At 41.8% G+C, this 15,269-nt stretch overlaps 1 protein-coding gene across 1 annotated transcript; it reads right to left on the bottom strand.

The window, feature by feature from the left end:
• Nucleotides 1-277: 277 nt before the first annotated feature.
• LOC118417547 (glycine receptor subunit alphaZ1-like) lies at nucleotides 278-9,940 on the bottom strand. The gene is made up of 6 exons (XM_035823137.1): nucleotides 9,705-9,940; nucleotides 7,000-7,082; nucleotides 2,265-2,414; nucleotides 1,705-1,875; nucleotides 951-1,315; nucleotides 278-489 (listed from the first exon to the last, which is right to left on the bottom strand). The coding sequence occupies exons 1-6, from the start codon at nucleotides 9,938-9,940 to the stop codon at nucleotides 325-327; spliced, it is 1,170 nt and encodes a 389-aa protein (XP_035679030.1). The 3' UTR covers nucleotides 278-324.
• Nucleotides 9,941-15,269: the final 5,329 nt, after the last annotated feature.

Here is a 15,269-nt window from a genome sequence, read left to right as displayed (position 1 = left end):
TACAAAAGGGATTCCTGATAGCTTTTAACTTCAATTGCTAACTCACTGCTAGAAACTCAGTTGTTAGAAAGGTCCTCAGCGTGTTGGCAAGTCCCCTTGTCTTCTTTTGAGTTTTTTTAGTCTTAAAGCAAGGTTAAGTCTCCAAGCAGACCCTACGGTGCCTTAGAGATAGTATCAAGAGTTGGCAAAGGAATATAGCTGGCACCGGGCCCGTTTGACTCCCTTTGCCGGCTATATTCCTTTGCCAGCTTTGATACTATCTCTAAGGCACCATAGGGTCTGCTTGGAGACTAAGGAGGTTGTCTCTTTTTCTAACCTCCTTGCTTAAAGGAGGTAGACTGCCCAGTAGACCAGGTTGAACACAATGAAGGATGACGGAAAGATGACCCGGCAGGCGTTGTCTATGGTCTGAGCCTTCCGCTTGCCCTTGTCTCCGGGGTTCTTCAGCTGCTGGATCTTCACAGCGGTGACGTCATCTGTACCGTGGTCCTGGAAGAAAGGGAGGATCAGCAATTGAAATGCTGAACTAGTAGACCAACGGACTCCATGCTTCTTGCACTTGGGATTGAATATAGTCAAATGCAAGTTTAACTACTTATATTACTGTTTTATGTTGAATTCTTGCTAATCATTTTGACATATCGGACAACCAATCGCAAGTAAATAACATTGTGTGGGATAAGTGTTGAGGATATTCGTTCGACCTGTTCCCTTCAAGATAAAGGTCGTCTATCTGGCACATTGTATTTATTAGTAAGGGCTAACTTCATGATTCATCTGGAACATCATATGTTGATTTGCTTAGTTATGACTTATGCCAGGTGTAAGTATTCTCCTGAACCGTCAGCCATTCTCTTAACAGGCATCTGAAACTTGTATAGGAAGATATGGAATAACAGAATATAGTGGCCTGCGAAGAAGAAAGAACTTGTCGGGAGTGTCGGGCCTACCTGTGCTTTAGAGTTGGGTTGTTTACGAACCACCAGCCCCCCGAATCTGTAGACGAAGTTGACCACGGCGTACTCGATGAGCGCCGAGAAGACGAAGAGCTGACAGACGACGATCCAGACGTCAATGGCGCGCACGTACGACACTTCGGGCATAGCGAAGGTGCGACCGCTCTGCGCCGTCATGGTCAGGACGGTGGTGACGCCCAGACAAACCCGGGCCGGCACCGCGGCGATGTCGATCCAGAAGGAGACCCAGGACATGATGACGATGGAGGTGGAGGGGATGTACATCTGCAGCAGGTGGTAGGCCAGCCGCCGGGACAGGTGCAGCTGGATCTCCAGGGTTGTGAAGGTGTTCTTGTCACCTGACGGACAGTATACAACAGTCAGAAGTAAATGCTGAGGTTGCAGACGTTTTAATGCACAACGTCAAAAACGTGGCACCTGATTTGCTGAACTTAAAAACCACAACAAAATGAGTAATCAAAGGCTGCGGAGTAATCGACCACACATCTCCTCTAGACTTGTGGATTGGAAGCCATCTCAGCAAAGTGCTCTTGTTTCAGGTACTCTAGTAGTATGTACTTAGTAGCTTCTCCACTGTAAGTGCTAAGTATAGTCTCTGTACTGTGCTGCACGGACACTTGTACAACTTCCAAGCCCAATGCCTGTTGCCATGCTGTATAAACGCAATTATAGTCGACCCATAGACTTGAAGAAAGCTTAGATTTGTTTCTTAACACTTCGGCTGTACCTGTTTCCAGTAGACTGCAGTCCCTACTCCGGTTCTGACAGGTGCCAGTGAAGTACTGACAGCCGTCACACTCCTGCGTGCCCACGGCGTCCTCACAGTGCTGGGTGTCGGTCAGACAGTCGTCAGCACCCTCAAAACCGCACATGCTCGCCGCGTAGGTACAGCCTTTTCCTGCAGCACATTGAAGTAGACGTGATATGCCATACTCTCTTTATGTTCCAATTGACCACATATTCTAATACGTTACTTAAAATGCACAAAAGTGGACTTTGTTTATATATATACATATGTGTATATATAAAGATTCATAGCTACCGCTAGTTTGCTAGTCTGCCGTACATTTGAGCTTTAACGTTGAGTTGATGTATGCTATTTCTTCAGTGCCGTGGATGAGTGGTCTATCCATGTATCAGCTACTCTTCAAGAAGAGGTTTATTGGGAAAATCGTTTCCCCAATATGCTGTTTTGGTGAGGATAGCTTACAGAAAAATACGGCATATAGGAAAACCCTAGGTGTAGCCTTGGTGCTGAAATATCAATTGTTACTATTTTACACGTACCTTTAGCGTTCGGAAGGAAGGAGTTGACGTAAGCCTTGGTGGTGATGCCGGTGAGTTTGAACTGTGAGTGGAGCGCCGTGGCGTCCGTCACCACCGGGACGTCCTGGGTCCAGATGAACGGGAAACCCCACTGCAGCCGGACGTCATCAACTGTGGAAGGGAGCATAGCCTTGATATGAAGAATAGATGTCCATGTACGTGATACATCTATATCATTCAAAATGATAAATCAAATGTAATTAAGTTCTCCTACAAAGTCATGCATTTTAGGTAGCATCTTCATCAGTGGACTGTTAATGTCAGAAGTAGTCTCTGCTGATAGTTGGTGGGACCTAGTGGTGTTGGAAACAGGTAGAACACGTTTATACTACACTAGTTCTTGTTCTACACTCAGACAACGGATGCCATCTGCAATGTCGGACTGTCCGTGAATAGTTTCACCAGTTTGGTAAATCACAGGATATTGGGTTTCTTCAATCGTAACCAAGAGATATATATTTCATACCCAACGTCTGACTCTGATATGGACCTTATCCTGCTGTTTCTATTGTATAAAGATGGGAACATTCGTCAGGAGCTTAACATTGCTTCTCCGGGCAGCGTCTGCTCAAAGATAGATAACCTGCATCGGTAAAAGGTCGGTTGTTGAATGTTTTACCAAGTGTCTTTAGGCTTGAGATCGTTAAGCAGATTACCTTATCTGGCTCTGGGATAGCACCACCGTTTATCACAAAGTTCGGGTTCATAGTTCCTAACCATGTAATTCAGGAAAATCTATCTACATGTCAGCTAGGGGAGTCGCACTGACCTCTATAAGTGAGGGGCGGCAGCTTTCTTGGTCAATTTGTTTAATCAGAAAATCATACTTCCATCGAAATTCTGTCGCTTGGCAAGGTGTTACATTCCTAACTATCTAATTCAAGGTAATCATTCATATGCTAGATAGGCGAGTTGTCCTGTCGTTGGTAGGGGAAAACTTTTGCCGGGGCATCCAGGGAGCCAAAAATCATATTGCGTTGGTTCTCCTTCTCTCTTCAAGTTAGTAGGGTGCATGATTCGATAACATGTGTGTGCATTTGATACATTGTCGCGTTCTTGTCATGGGCAATTGAAACTTGCTTCGACAACGTCCCTGGTCGTATTATTATTAATACTAAAGATGTGTTGACTTCATTCTCATTCGATCATCCGACATCATAAATATTAGATGGAGTAGGTTACAAACTTAATTCTCGATACCAGCGAAGCTTGTTATAAATCTTGTATTTTCATCGACTTTTACCTGCTGAACTAGATACTGTGGTCGGAGACAATCAGTTACATCATCTGACAGATGCTAGTACGTGCTGCAATACTGCAATTCGTACTCTAGAAGACAGACAATTTGTTTTTGGTGTAGCTTATGCTCTTATCTTAGGGCTTCTTTGTGAATCACTTGCATGTTAGCTGAAATGATGGCCCCCAAACATAGGATGAAAATGAATCGATTTTGTCAATGTTTCATTTGCTAAGGAAAAGGTTTCGTATTTATATTAGCACATATGTTTCTTTCTCCAATCCTGTATATGCAAATCAAATAAAATTAGTTATGTAAAATAAAATAAAAAGAAAGTCCAAACACCACAGTTTGAATATCTTCAGAATACCCCGAAAGTATTGTGTCGGAATCCTGGGGAATCAGACCATGACGACATTGCCTATAAAGTAGCTATATGATGTGTACTTCCGGCTAACCACAGAGGCTTATCCAATTTTGTTCCGTCAGAACAGATCGTATTCTACGTGCATATTTACGATAAACCCAAATGGACAATTGCACAGGTATGCAATATCAAGACAATTCAAGGTAATATTATCTTCCAGTATCTATTGAGAAACATAAAGACGCATTTTCTTTTATTGCTTCGCAATCTAACTGGTCCGTTACAGATTGTAAAATAACAGCGCATCAATATGATTCGAAAGTATTTCGGACAGAATATAACAGTGATTTGATACCTTAACGTACTAAATCACTCCTGATGAACGGTATCTTCAGAGTACAGCTCCTCAGAGATAGTGATCACATCAAAAGCAATAAAGCTCAACTACTACGCACAGACAAGTCATTATTAAGGTAAAGTTATTGTGGTTGCAATTTACCTGTCACTTTAATTTGCCATTAAGATAGGAATTTTGTTTAAATGGATCCCTTGTTTCTATCTGCCGCAATAGAAAAACGACATAAAGAATTGACTGTTCATTTATACATTGAGGCAAGCTATTTGAGTGGCTTTGTGGCAGATGGTTTACTATCAAGCCTCTATTTCAATTTTTGTACTTTACCCATTACATTGGATTATTAATAGGCAGCATAAATATCACACTCTGTGTTTGATGTATAATAGATATTCTATTAAGGTTTATCGACGATTTTACAATGTGCATTTTACTCCAGATAGTATATTTCTGGTACCCTTTCGTAATGACCTCGCTCTGACTATGTATGCAAGTGTGTGCAACAGTATTCCTGATAGACTCGTAAATAGGCCTCCAAACAATTAGACCTCCTACATAAATTGAACCCAGCGTCCTGCCGAACCCAAAAAGGTTTCCTTTAGTTCATGATAAAATCTGGTTTTACCTGAATGGCTTGTGTTCCGTTGTGGGAGGAATTTCGCCGAACAATGAAGTCGCCTCACTTGCGTTTGTTTATTGAAGCGTGAACAGGTGTTTTATGTTTCCCTATTGGACTAAGAAACCTTTATGATGTTTTTGTTAGCTACAAAATATATATGTATTTATATATACAATGGTTTTATTTGCCATAGCTGTGAAATGTGATATCCGACTCATATAATGGCGTAAGCTTCAAATTTTACTATTTCCAGAGATGAAATTGTATGTCATGGCAAATAAAAGTTTTATACTTGGACGCTTGGACTTGAAACTTTATGAAGATGATTCATGGCCTTTTAGATGCTTTATGTGCTATTTTGTCAATAAAACGTGCTGAAAACTGATACATGGTTTCAGAAGTGCTTCGAAATGTATTTTAGGACAGTACATTAGGTAAAAACATCAGCTTATGGCACGTCTCAGGTGTCAGGCACGCAAAGATCGCCGGCAAAGCTCACGACCTCACCACTGAGACAATATATCAGTGAAAAGGGAACATACCTCACATTTCAGGACATAACTCTAAACAATAATGCCTTCTATATAGCTATCAATGTCCACAAAGACTCAAACCATTGTTTTCATTTCTTTGCAGCTACCTTTCAAGATCAGTAACGATGAGTGAGAAAGCAGGACACCTAGGACCATTAGGCTGTAACTAGAGATGGGGCTATAGACTCCAGGGTTCCATCGGCTCGGTTTCAGTCAGCTACTCACTTCTTTCCGATTCAGATATAAAATGAAATATTTTTCACAGTAATACTACTAGTGTCTTCGTAGCACAAGAATGTTCAATAAACAGCGTCTCTAGTGCTTTCCTTGCTTTATCGCTTACCTAGTGATTTTCAAAAGAGCGTCGCCAGGTAAATGATAGATGATCACAATGATTTGAGATTTGGGTGAACATTGCTAGCCATTTTTGTGCGTAATCCATAATTGTGCCACAGTGCCACAGTAATCATGCCCTTTGCTTGCTGTGCTAGTCGGGTCGCGAACTTCCTGCACGTCGACCCAGTGCGCATGTGTGTTAGTTAGACGGACGTCCAATTCTTAGCTTTTATTGCTGAACAGGACTGTGCACCGTGGAATCTAGGTCAGGCAGGGATTATGCTGATATAGCCATCTTCACGTTTATGAGGAAATATAAATGGATGTTGGATGACACTCCTGAATTGTGGCCCACAAAGTTTAAATGACTCTTCAGTCGTTAGGCAAACTTTATAGTGTGCCTTTTATCTTCTTATTTGCTCTTGGTGCATCATGGGAGAACTCATATCTCCCAAGTGGTTTGTAAACGACTAGAAGGCGTGTCTCTCCGACATTTGTACAAAGTTAGAGTACTGTAGGGGGAGGAATAACCAAATCATTTTCAAAACGACATTTGAGTCATCCTGGCGCCGTCTCCAGTATAACTCAGCAAAGTAATGAATATGTTCTGAAGCACCTCACGGCTACCCGCACTCATCAGTTTCAACAATCCATTTCAAGTACCCATTTTCTGAGTGTACAATTCATTCTGCCCCGTCCATCGGAGAGAAATAAATTCCAACCTGGCAGGAAACAACACCAGATCCATATTTGTAACGTGGAAGCGCATGATTTCTATCAAAACATTCAAACATACCCCCCTTGCTACTTGCCCTTACTACCGACCCCTTTCTGTTCTAAGTAATACTGTCACTGTCTACTGTTTTACTGAAGTAATTTCGACATTTACAATAGCTAGAGACCAGAGACAAGACGGTGGCTATATGGCTAACTCCTAGCTAAATCCTTAGTACAAAGGTAGGAGATAGAATGTGAACTGCTTAATAAGATCCACAGTGGACATAGAGTAAATAACTTTGTACTTATATTAGATGCATTTTGTGCCAAATGAATAAAGAGGTCATCGGCAAATATTCCGAATTTATTTACCATGAAAAGGTTTATTTCGTTGGCGAATCAATCAATGAACTAATTGTTATAACGAAAGTTTCTTGGCAAGTTCATGCTACTTGAAAGTAGATCTAGATATTGTAAACTTTATTTATGAAATTTATGAATGGCTCACAAAGTCACCAGTATGATGCAATACCTCCGTCTAGCTTGAGCTTGCATCGCTGTTTGTCCAATGGGAAGCTTTGTAGGTTCATCGGGCAGGAAGCACGGATGTCATATCTGCATGGAAGAAATGTACCAACAAATCATCAAAATACCGTTGACTGAATTTCTTGTTTTGATATAATGCGTGGTCAATATCCGGTGTTGCTCCTTGATATCTTTCTACTAAAGAGAATGAAATTGAAATGTGACCTTTCAAATTCAGAGTTATGATGCAAGGCAGCACATGAAATCCTAGTCATTGGATGGGTTGACTTGAGTTCAGCCAGCTGCACACTTACGCACATCATTCAGCAATCAGTCTTTGGAATGAATCATTTCATGTGGGGATAAGCTACTATAAAACCTTCTGGATTGGGCGGGGTCCTTCACCCTTTTCGAACTGTAGTTGTACAGTTCACATACTTTATTAGGTCAATATACCCTGTACGTTTGAAGTTTAATGTTAAGAAAAGGGAGTGGCTGACATGTAAAAAACAGTATACAGACCACCATTCATCGACAATACCAATGCCTTCTCACTCACATTAAGATCTGTTTAACAGAAAATCAAGATTTCAGGTAATTCCATATCTATGTTTGGCTCGACTTTTTTGTGTGTACAATATTCAGTTGGATTTTTCCATCCGAAACTGTCAAAGGACGAGGTGGCGCCCCAAACAAAAAACCTTTTATCGACCAGTGGCAATCGCGTCATATTTACTTTATCAAAAAATCATATTCCCACGGGTTTCATTGTAAAAATAGGACGAATATAGGCCATATGGTAAGCTTGGTAGCCATTTGTACGACCTCCCCCTCATTTAGAGAACCTCCAATCTGCTCTCTTTGAGATTAGATTAGCGTCCATCCATTCTGAGTGCATGTTCAGTGGAAGTGCACAGCTGTCTTGATCAGACGTTTTTTCTAAGGCTCGTTTTCGTGACCTCTTTCTGTCACATCTGAATGGTTGGAACTGGTATAACAAATGTGCCCGCTCCATCTCCACACTGACGTTAATCCCATCAGACCTCTCGGAGCAGTTACCCGAGCTCATCCCGAGAACCATGATTGTAACCACAGGCCATATATTGATGAGGCAGGATCTAGAAGAACTAAGTATAGCTAGTTTTAAAGCTTGTCCATCACTAATGCAAGAGAACTATGAATGCAGAGTAGCTTACCTTTTATGGATTAAGTGCAATCTTATTCGACGAATCCGAAATGAAAGTGCATATACGAGAGCTTATCCAAACCACTCTATTGTTATGTTGTGCTGTTACAGAAACCAATTTGTACCCCAAAGATAAAGTAACTGTACATCACTCACGGCACAGGCTTAAAATGTATCGCACAGACAATCGTACTGTTATGGTAATGTCCAAAAAGTTGTGTCCGTCATGTCACCTACTTACAGACGCAAATTGGTTGCTTTAATCTCTGCGAAGAGACAACAGGGTGATTTGTTTTCAGTCTGCTTGAGGTGATATGTTTGGAGAAGCTTCCTATCTCCCCAAGTAATCGCTCCGGACCACATGCATCAGCATTACTCTGTCTTTTCTCTGCCGCAAATTGCAGGAGACTTATCTACAGTCTCTTTTTCTGGCTTTTTGTTATCTTTTCCTTCACCAACCGCTCGTTTTTTATCTCCCCGACTCTGCACCTCCTAGACATGTCTTCTATTAATGAGATATCTCCTACTTTGTACAGTTTGCCAGAGCCGCGACCACAGTATCATTCTGAATACTATTTGCTCAGAAACTTTCCAATGTCGCAAATTGCTTAAATCATTTTCAGATTCTAATCTCTTTTATTTGTTATATGGATTTTTCTTCATCTATCTACCTGGTTATCTTCCTCACCCTCTTCTTCCCGACCATTTCTTCGGCCTCATTCAGCTCGGACCAGAGCCGGCATCATCCTGAACACCTTGTGGACCAGAAACTTTCTGTCCTTAACCAACTTCTCTTGTTAAAAGGGTGAGTCATCAATTCGACGCAAATTTGCCCGATCGATAGAAATGAAGTACAAATGTTATACGAGTGTCTTAATAGCGCTCTGGGCGGAAGATAAGTGTTTGATGTGTGTGGGTAGCAGCTGTTGGAGCGGCGTGATGACCACCTCCAACAGGTATCAGGTGGGACCCTGGGATTCATCTTCACCACGATCAATGCAAACCGCCTGTTCCTCAGCACATTTGTTTTCTGTCTTTCCGGCCATTTGGAACTTGTAATTGGAACTTTGGCATTTTTTACACACAAAGATTAGACCACTGGTCTTTCTACACGCATTAGTGTAAGCACTATACTCTGTCTCACTTATGATAGCGGAAGTACTAGTTTCCAAATGAGAGAAACTTTTTATTCGTTGAACTAAATTTTATTGAAAAGCTAGCTATTCATTCAAATTTTCGGCCATGTGCTAAGGATGTTCCCGCTCCGATAGTACATGTGTCAACATGTACTGCCTGATGGTGGTCTGTAAGAAACAATACGGGAAGGATCTCTATCCACTGTCTCATTCCTTCATAAAAGGATTGCATGCAAATCTTTAGGTTGGGAACCATGGGGTTCATCATTCATGCTTCGTGGAGGACTGAACCAAGAATTATAGGAACGGATATGGGTACTTCCAATATATAGAAATAGGTGGGATCATGATTTATACTTTCAATAATGACGATAGAGGTCTGTTGCCCACCTTAATGCTCTATTGATGAAGCCGTCCCGTGACACCCACATGGAGGTCTCGTCCTCCCCCGTAGTGACCGTGGTGGTCTTGGCGTTTGTGAAGTCGACATGAGGGATCCACATCTCCACCTCAGGCGCCACCGGCACACGCTCCTCCTGCGTCAAGTTCGCCACCCGAGGGTCCCGCCACTGCTCCACCAGTTGGATGCTCACATGGAAGTCCTGGGAACAGAGCGTGTAGCACATCTATTAAAAAGTTAAAGTTGCCCGTAAATCTGTAACAGATGCTTAGGGTGGCGCCCATCTCCATTTCTGTAGCCCGTGGGCCACACATTTGTGCATCAGGGGGCAAGTCCGCTGTACATAGTGATATGTGTTTAGCTCCCATTCTCTTCCTCATTAGTGCTGAGTGCTTAGCAGAGAAAGCAGCATGTACCATTTTTAAAGCCTCTGGTATGACTCGGCCTGGGATCGAATTCACAGCCTACCGAATGCAAGACGAACACTCCACACACTCGGCCATTGCACCGGTTACCACAGTGTACCACATTTATTGGTGAAAGAATGATAAAGGGAGGCAAAACATCCGGCTGTACATACACAGCGCCAACTCTCATAATTCCACCGAGATCTAAGATAGCCACATGGTCTTATTGAGGCCTTTTTGAGAACACCTAAATACTTGACGTGTGCATGTCTTGGGGAATTTCTGATGCCACATCAATAGATCTATTTAAATTCAGTATCTTTTTTTTTTAATTTATTTATCTATACATCTTCAGGGTAGTCCCTCCAGTTAGTTTTTAGGGAGCCTTTTTAATGTGATGGCCTTGGGGTAACCTTCTAAACAATGAAAGTTTACTACATTGTGGCGTTTAAAGAACTTTGGAAGGCAGGTTTATGTTGCATTCGTAACCTTTTGTTCCGAATGACGTACGGTTTGTATTGGAAGAACAAATAACAGAATCCAAAATAATAAAGGAAAATCCATTTTATTCCTTTTTTTTCCGACGTGATAATCAGAAAACGAAGTCTGAATTTCTTTGAAAATCAAGTCATTTTGGATTGGAATGCAATATTTGAAGAGACTCAAGTCCCAGGAATATTGACTTGTGGGGGCGATTGCCCCGTACAAAGTCTGAATTGTCCAGTCATCTCGTCTTGATTTTATCAGAGTGAAGAAGACTTGGGGGCGATCGCCCTGTCAGGACTTGGGGGCGATCGCCCTGTCAGGACTTGGGGGGCGATCGCCCTGTAGCTTTCAGGACTTGGTGGCGATCGCCCTGCCAGTACTTCGGGGCGATCGCCCTGTCAGTGCTTGGGGCGATCGCCCTGTGACCAGTACTTGGGGGGCGATTGCCCTGTCAGTGCTTGGGGGCGATCGCTCTGCCAGGGCTTGGGGGCGATCGCCCCGTCAGTCCTTGCAGTACCTGGGGGCGATTGCCCTGACAGGACAATCGCCCGTGGTGGGCCAGTATGGGGCGACTGCCCCTACTAGGGAAAATAAAAGTACATGACAAGTAGATTTGCACAAATATTTTGTCAACCTGTTGAATGGATCACAAAAGAACTACTCAATTGAATAAGACGTTACAGCGTAGTCATCAATCATACCTGTTTATGATACTTAGCTCATTGAATTATGATGATCAATTTTGAACTACATCGATATCTTTCACAAGGTAGGCGTATTCCTTTCATACATACATGACAAGGTGTGTTGAAAAGCAGACAATACATATCTTACTCTTCTTGGCAATATCAAAGGATGATAATTTTCGTAGACGCTATCAGTAAATACGTGGTGCATTCATAAGCTGTGACTATTAAAAGCGGCTGGAAAGAGAAATAGGCCAAGTAGACAGATATTATGTCCGAGGAGTTAGTCCGCTAAAGGTTTACAATTGGCCGACCTGAGCAAAATGTACTCCTATAACGGACAAACCCCTCTTGCATGTTATCCGTCTATTTGGCCGATTTCTTAACTTTCCAGCCACCCCAGGAGTAAAGGATGATAAAAGGAAACGTTAAAACAGTTTGTGTTCGTCTAACACATGAAACTTATGATTATACTCAAAACTGCGTTCTACATAAAAGTAATGGACCGTTTCTATATTTCGTTAGCTGAATCACACTTGTATTTTTAAGTCGGGGCGAGGGCCGGCAAAGGTGTCCTTACCTGTTCCCTCGACCCTTACACTTCTGTGTTGAATCTTAATAAACAAATAAACTTGTAAGTTGGATATGGTTCAGTCGATCAGTGGTTAATCCTGGTTGCAGCCAGTGTCTTGTGAATCTACTTGTTATGTTCAAATTCCATGCCCTTCGGTACGCTCTCAATTCTGGCTACATCTTGCAGCTGCTTCTTCCATCAGCGCGAGCGAAACTAGACCATACTTGCTCACTACGTATACCTCTCATAGTCCTTTCCATCCGTGGTATTCTCTGAGTAGCAACCTGTAGCCAATGAATGAATGGATGGATGAAGAATGACACTGCATCCCACACATAAAATAAATAGAAAGCCTAAGGTAAGGTGTGAAGCAGGCACAGACACGTTTATGCATACATTGCATATTGTATATAGTATGACATAAATACATACATAATATACATACAACGTTCTTCTATGTTATAATATCCTATGTTCAACTATAATTTGTACTGTGTGTGTCTTATAAGCCCACGTGGGCTGGGCGTTCTAACGCATGACACGTTAATAAAATTCATTCATTCATTCATTCATTCATTCATTCATTCATTCATTCATTCATTCATTCATTCATTCATTCATTCATACAACAGTGGACTACTTATATGCCAGAAGGGCTCAAATTCACAGATTGACAGCTGAGGAAAGCAGTCACAAAAGCATATCCGACAAACGGAATTAAGATATGGAGCAGGCAGGAGACATGTTCCTTAGAAACATTTGATCAAAACAGTCAAAAGAAACTGTCATTTCTCTTAATCCGGTCAGAAAGTAGAATAGGGATGTGATACATAGATGCAGGAGTAAGTGATTTCATTTTTTCTCTGATGTACAAACGGTAAATATTTATTCAGCTACCCTATTTTCTTGACAATCTCTTGAGTAAACTGACATGTCTTAGACAACTAAGTGTTACCCGTAAACTGCAGGTTCAGAAAGATTGGAATCTGTCTTTACGGATATTGATTTATTATTAATGAAGGGATCAACAAAAGTAATGACTTGATTTTGTTTGAAGCAACGCACATTTCACGCTGTAACAATGTAATAAAGATAATTCAAAACCTTGCATTGCTAGGCAGAGCCATATGCATGAAAAATATATTGTGCCTTTGCACACTGTCAAACTATTACTACTATATAATACTAGCAAAGGAACGGCACGATCGCAGGAAACATTGAAATAAAGAAACAATGGATATGAATAGTTAAGAGGCTATGACAGTACATGGAATAGAGAATGGTCAAAGTCGCCTTCTATCTAGTCTATGCATAATTTTATTAACTGTGGTCTTGGTAAAGATCTTACCTCATTCCTCCCATTAGACAGCTTTCCAGACGACTTTCGCTGACTCTAAGGGATCAGAAGATGTCTCATAACGGACCTGAATAAGATTGTGATGAGAACATGGATACAGTAAGTCCATAAAATCCGTGGCGCTTCTAACAATGTGTTTTCATAACAAGTCGCCATTTCTGTTAACTCCTAAGGTCCCATTACATCAGACAAAATCTGAAAAGAAAGAAGCGGTCTGAAACAGCCCTCCAATTGCTTATCAAACGACCTGCATGCAGAAAGTGCAAATGTTGACCGTTGACCACCGAGTGACCAATAGTAGGAAAGGAATAGTAATTAAACAGGACCTCTCAACATCAGCTCACCATAGCTCTCTTGGCACGTTAAGCTGAATAAGCCATTCTTTTTGAAAAAAAGTTAGGTTTGCCTTATTGGAATAATTTGTAGCAGATTGCGTAACATAGCTCAAAACCTTGCTCCTATAGTATGTAATGAAGGTAATGACAACAATCTCGTCAAAAAGATAAAAGCTCAACACACAAATGAATAAAAAATATGTCATTGTTTTGGTTCTATCCACTACACCTTAATGTACCCATATTCCCAAATGATCGGAAAACGTTGAAAACACTATAAGGCACATTAGGCGACAAAAGAACTATTTTGAATCCAAAATTAAAATCCATTCGACCTAACACTGCGATAGAGCTGTGTTGCAATTAAAAACCAGTGACCGTAGGTAACATACTCTGCGACGTAATTATGATTTATGTCGGTTGTGTTGTTTTCTGGTGTGTGACATTATGTTTTATATGAAATATAGGTACGAACACTCATTACATAGACCGATTACAATACTCAGTCGACGGTCACAGAGTAAAAATGACAGCTTGTTCCGCCAACACCACCACTGGACTCCGAACTCCGGACACATGACGGTAGCGCATTGGTCCCAGCGGGGTGGGGAACGTGCCACGCGGGCTGCTAAGTACGGGCGGGCACACGACTTCCAAACACATGCATCTGGAATTGGACATTAAGGTTTCTTAGATAGCCTCCATAGGAGACTCCCTGGGTCGTTTTTTTTTCTCGTCTTTTTCACCTTTTAGGCTCAAAAAAGTGACTTTTCCTGGACGTTAGCTAGCTAACATTTCTTTTAACCAGGTCGCTTGTGTATAGCGACTCACAAATTGAAAACGGTCAGCAAAAGTATTTTATGAAACGAGAAGAAAAAGATAGCAGGCTAGATTTCGCGGGTATTCCCTTTGCATTTCACGAGAAATACATCGGTCTACTGCATACAAAACTCACATAGAGTTATACCAACACCATGTGAAGGTCCGTTAGGCTCCGACCGGAATCGAACATGGCCAAATAGGGGAACCGTACGCGTGGGAAAGCATAACTTCTTTTATCCAAGCAGAGGTTAGGTTCCGGATGTTTTTTTTACGTTTCTATGGCTTAAGCATTTTCCCGGGCTTTCTATTATATACCGTTTCCTTTCTTTATGCCTCGCGGCCTAGGCCGGGAGACATCAGAAAGCCCGATGAAAATGACTAAAAAAACGTCAAAAAGCAGCCGGAGTCTTATCTGTCTAACCTCTGCTTGGAGAGGAGACTTGTTTATACTAGGCGATAGCTAAATCTTTCAATTTCTTTAATCTCCAAGCAGATCCTACGGTGCCATAAGATAGTATCAAAGCTGGCCAAGGAGTATAGCCGGTCAAAGGGAGTCAAACGGGCACCGGAAACCGGAAACCGAATGGATGCAGATCCTACGTTGAGTTTGATACTATATTACGCCACCGTGGATCTGCTTGGAGATTACAATTTCTTGGCAGGCGAGAAGATGACTCAGCCAGGCATCCTAGTCACGTGACCCGTGACTGGTACATACAGTACCAACGGGACGTCCCTCGAGCCCTGTGCTAAACCTGGTTGTATCGACACCAGACCAGGATTGAAAATTCAAGTAAATTGCCATGTGCTTGAATTGTGATTTAGTTCAGAACTACGTAGCTTAAACGAAAACTGTATCGTTAATGAAGAGTCGCCCTAACCAACTAT

This window comes from Branchiostoma floridae, chromosome 6 (genome assembly GCF_000003815.2).
Source record: "Branchiostoma floridae strain S238N-H82 chromosome 6, Bfl_VNyyK, whole genome shotgun sequence".
Taxonomy (NCBI): domain Eukaryota; kingdom Metazoa; phylum Chordata; class Leptocardii; order Amphioxiformes; family Branchiostomatidae; genus Branchiostoma; species Branchiostoma floridae.
The sequence above is the reverse complement of the archived record's forward strand: the minus strand, read 5'-3'. Positions and strand labels throughout refer to the sequence as shown.

Coding starts and splice junctions, on each gene's coding strand:
- LOC118417547 (XM_035823137.1), bottom strand. CDS start 9,940: ATGTGCTACACGCTCTGTTCCCAGGACTTCCATGTGAGCATCCAACTG. Junction 1,876..2,264: donor CTTCCTTCCGAACGCTAAAG/GTACGTGTAAAA, acceptor AATGTGCTGCAG/GAAAAGGCTGTACCTACGCG. Junction 1,316..1,704: donor CTGCAGTCTACTGGAAACAG/GTACAGCCGAAG, acceptor ACTGTCCGTCAG/GTGACAAGAACACCTTCACA.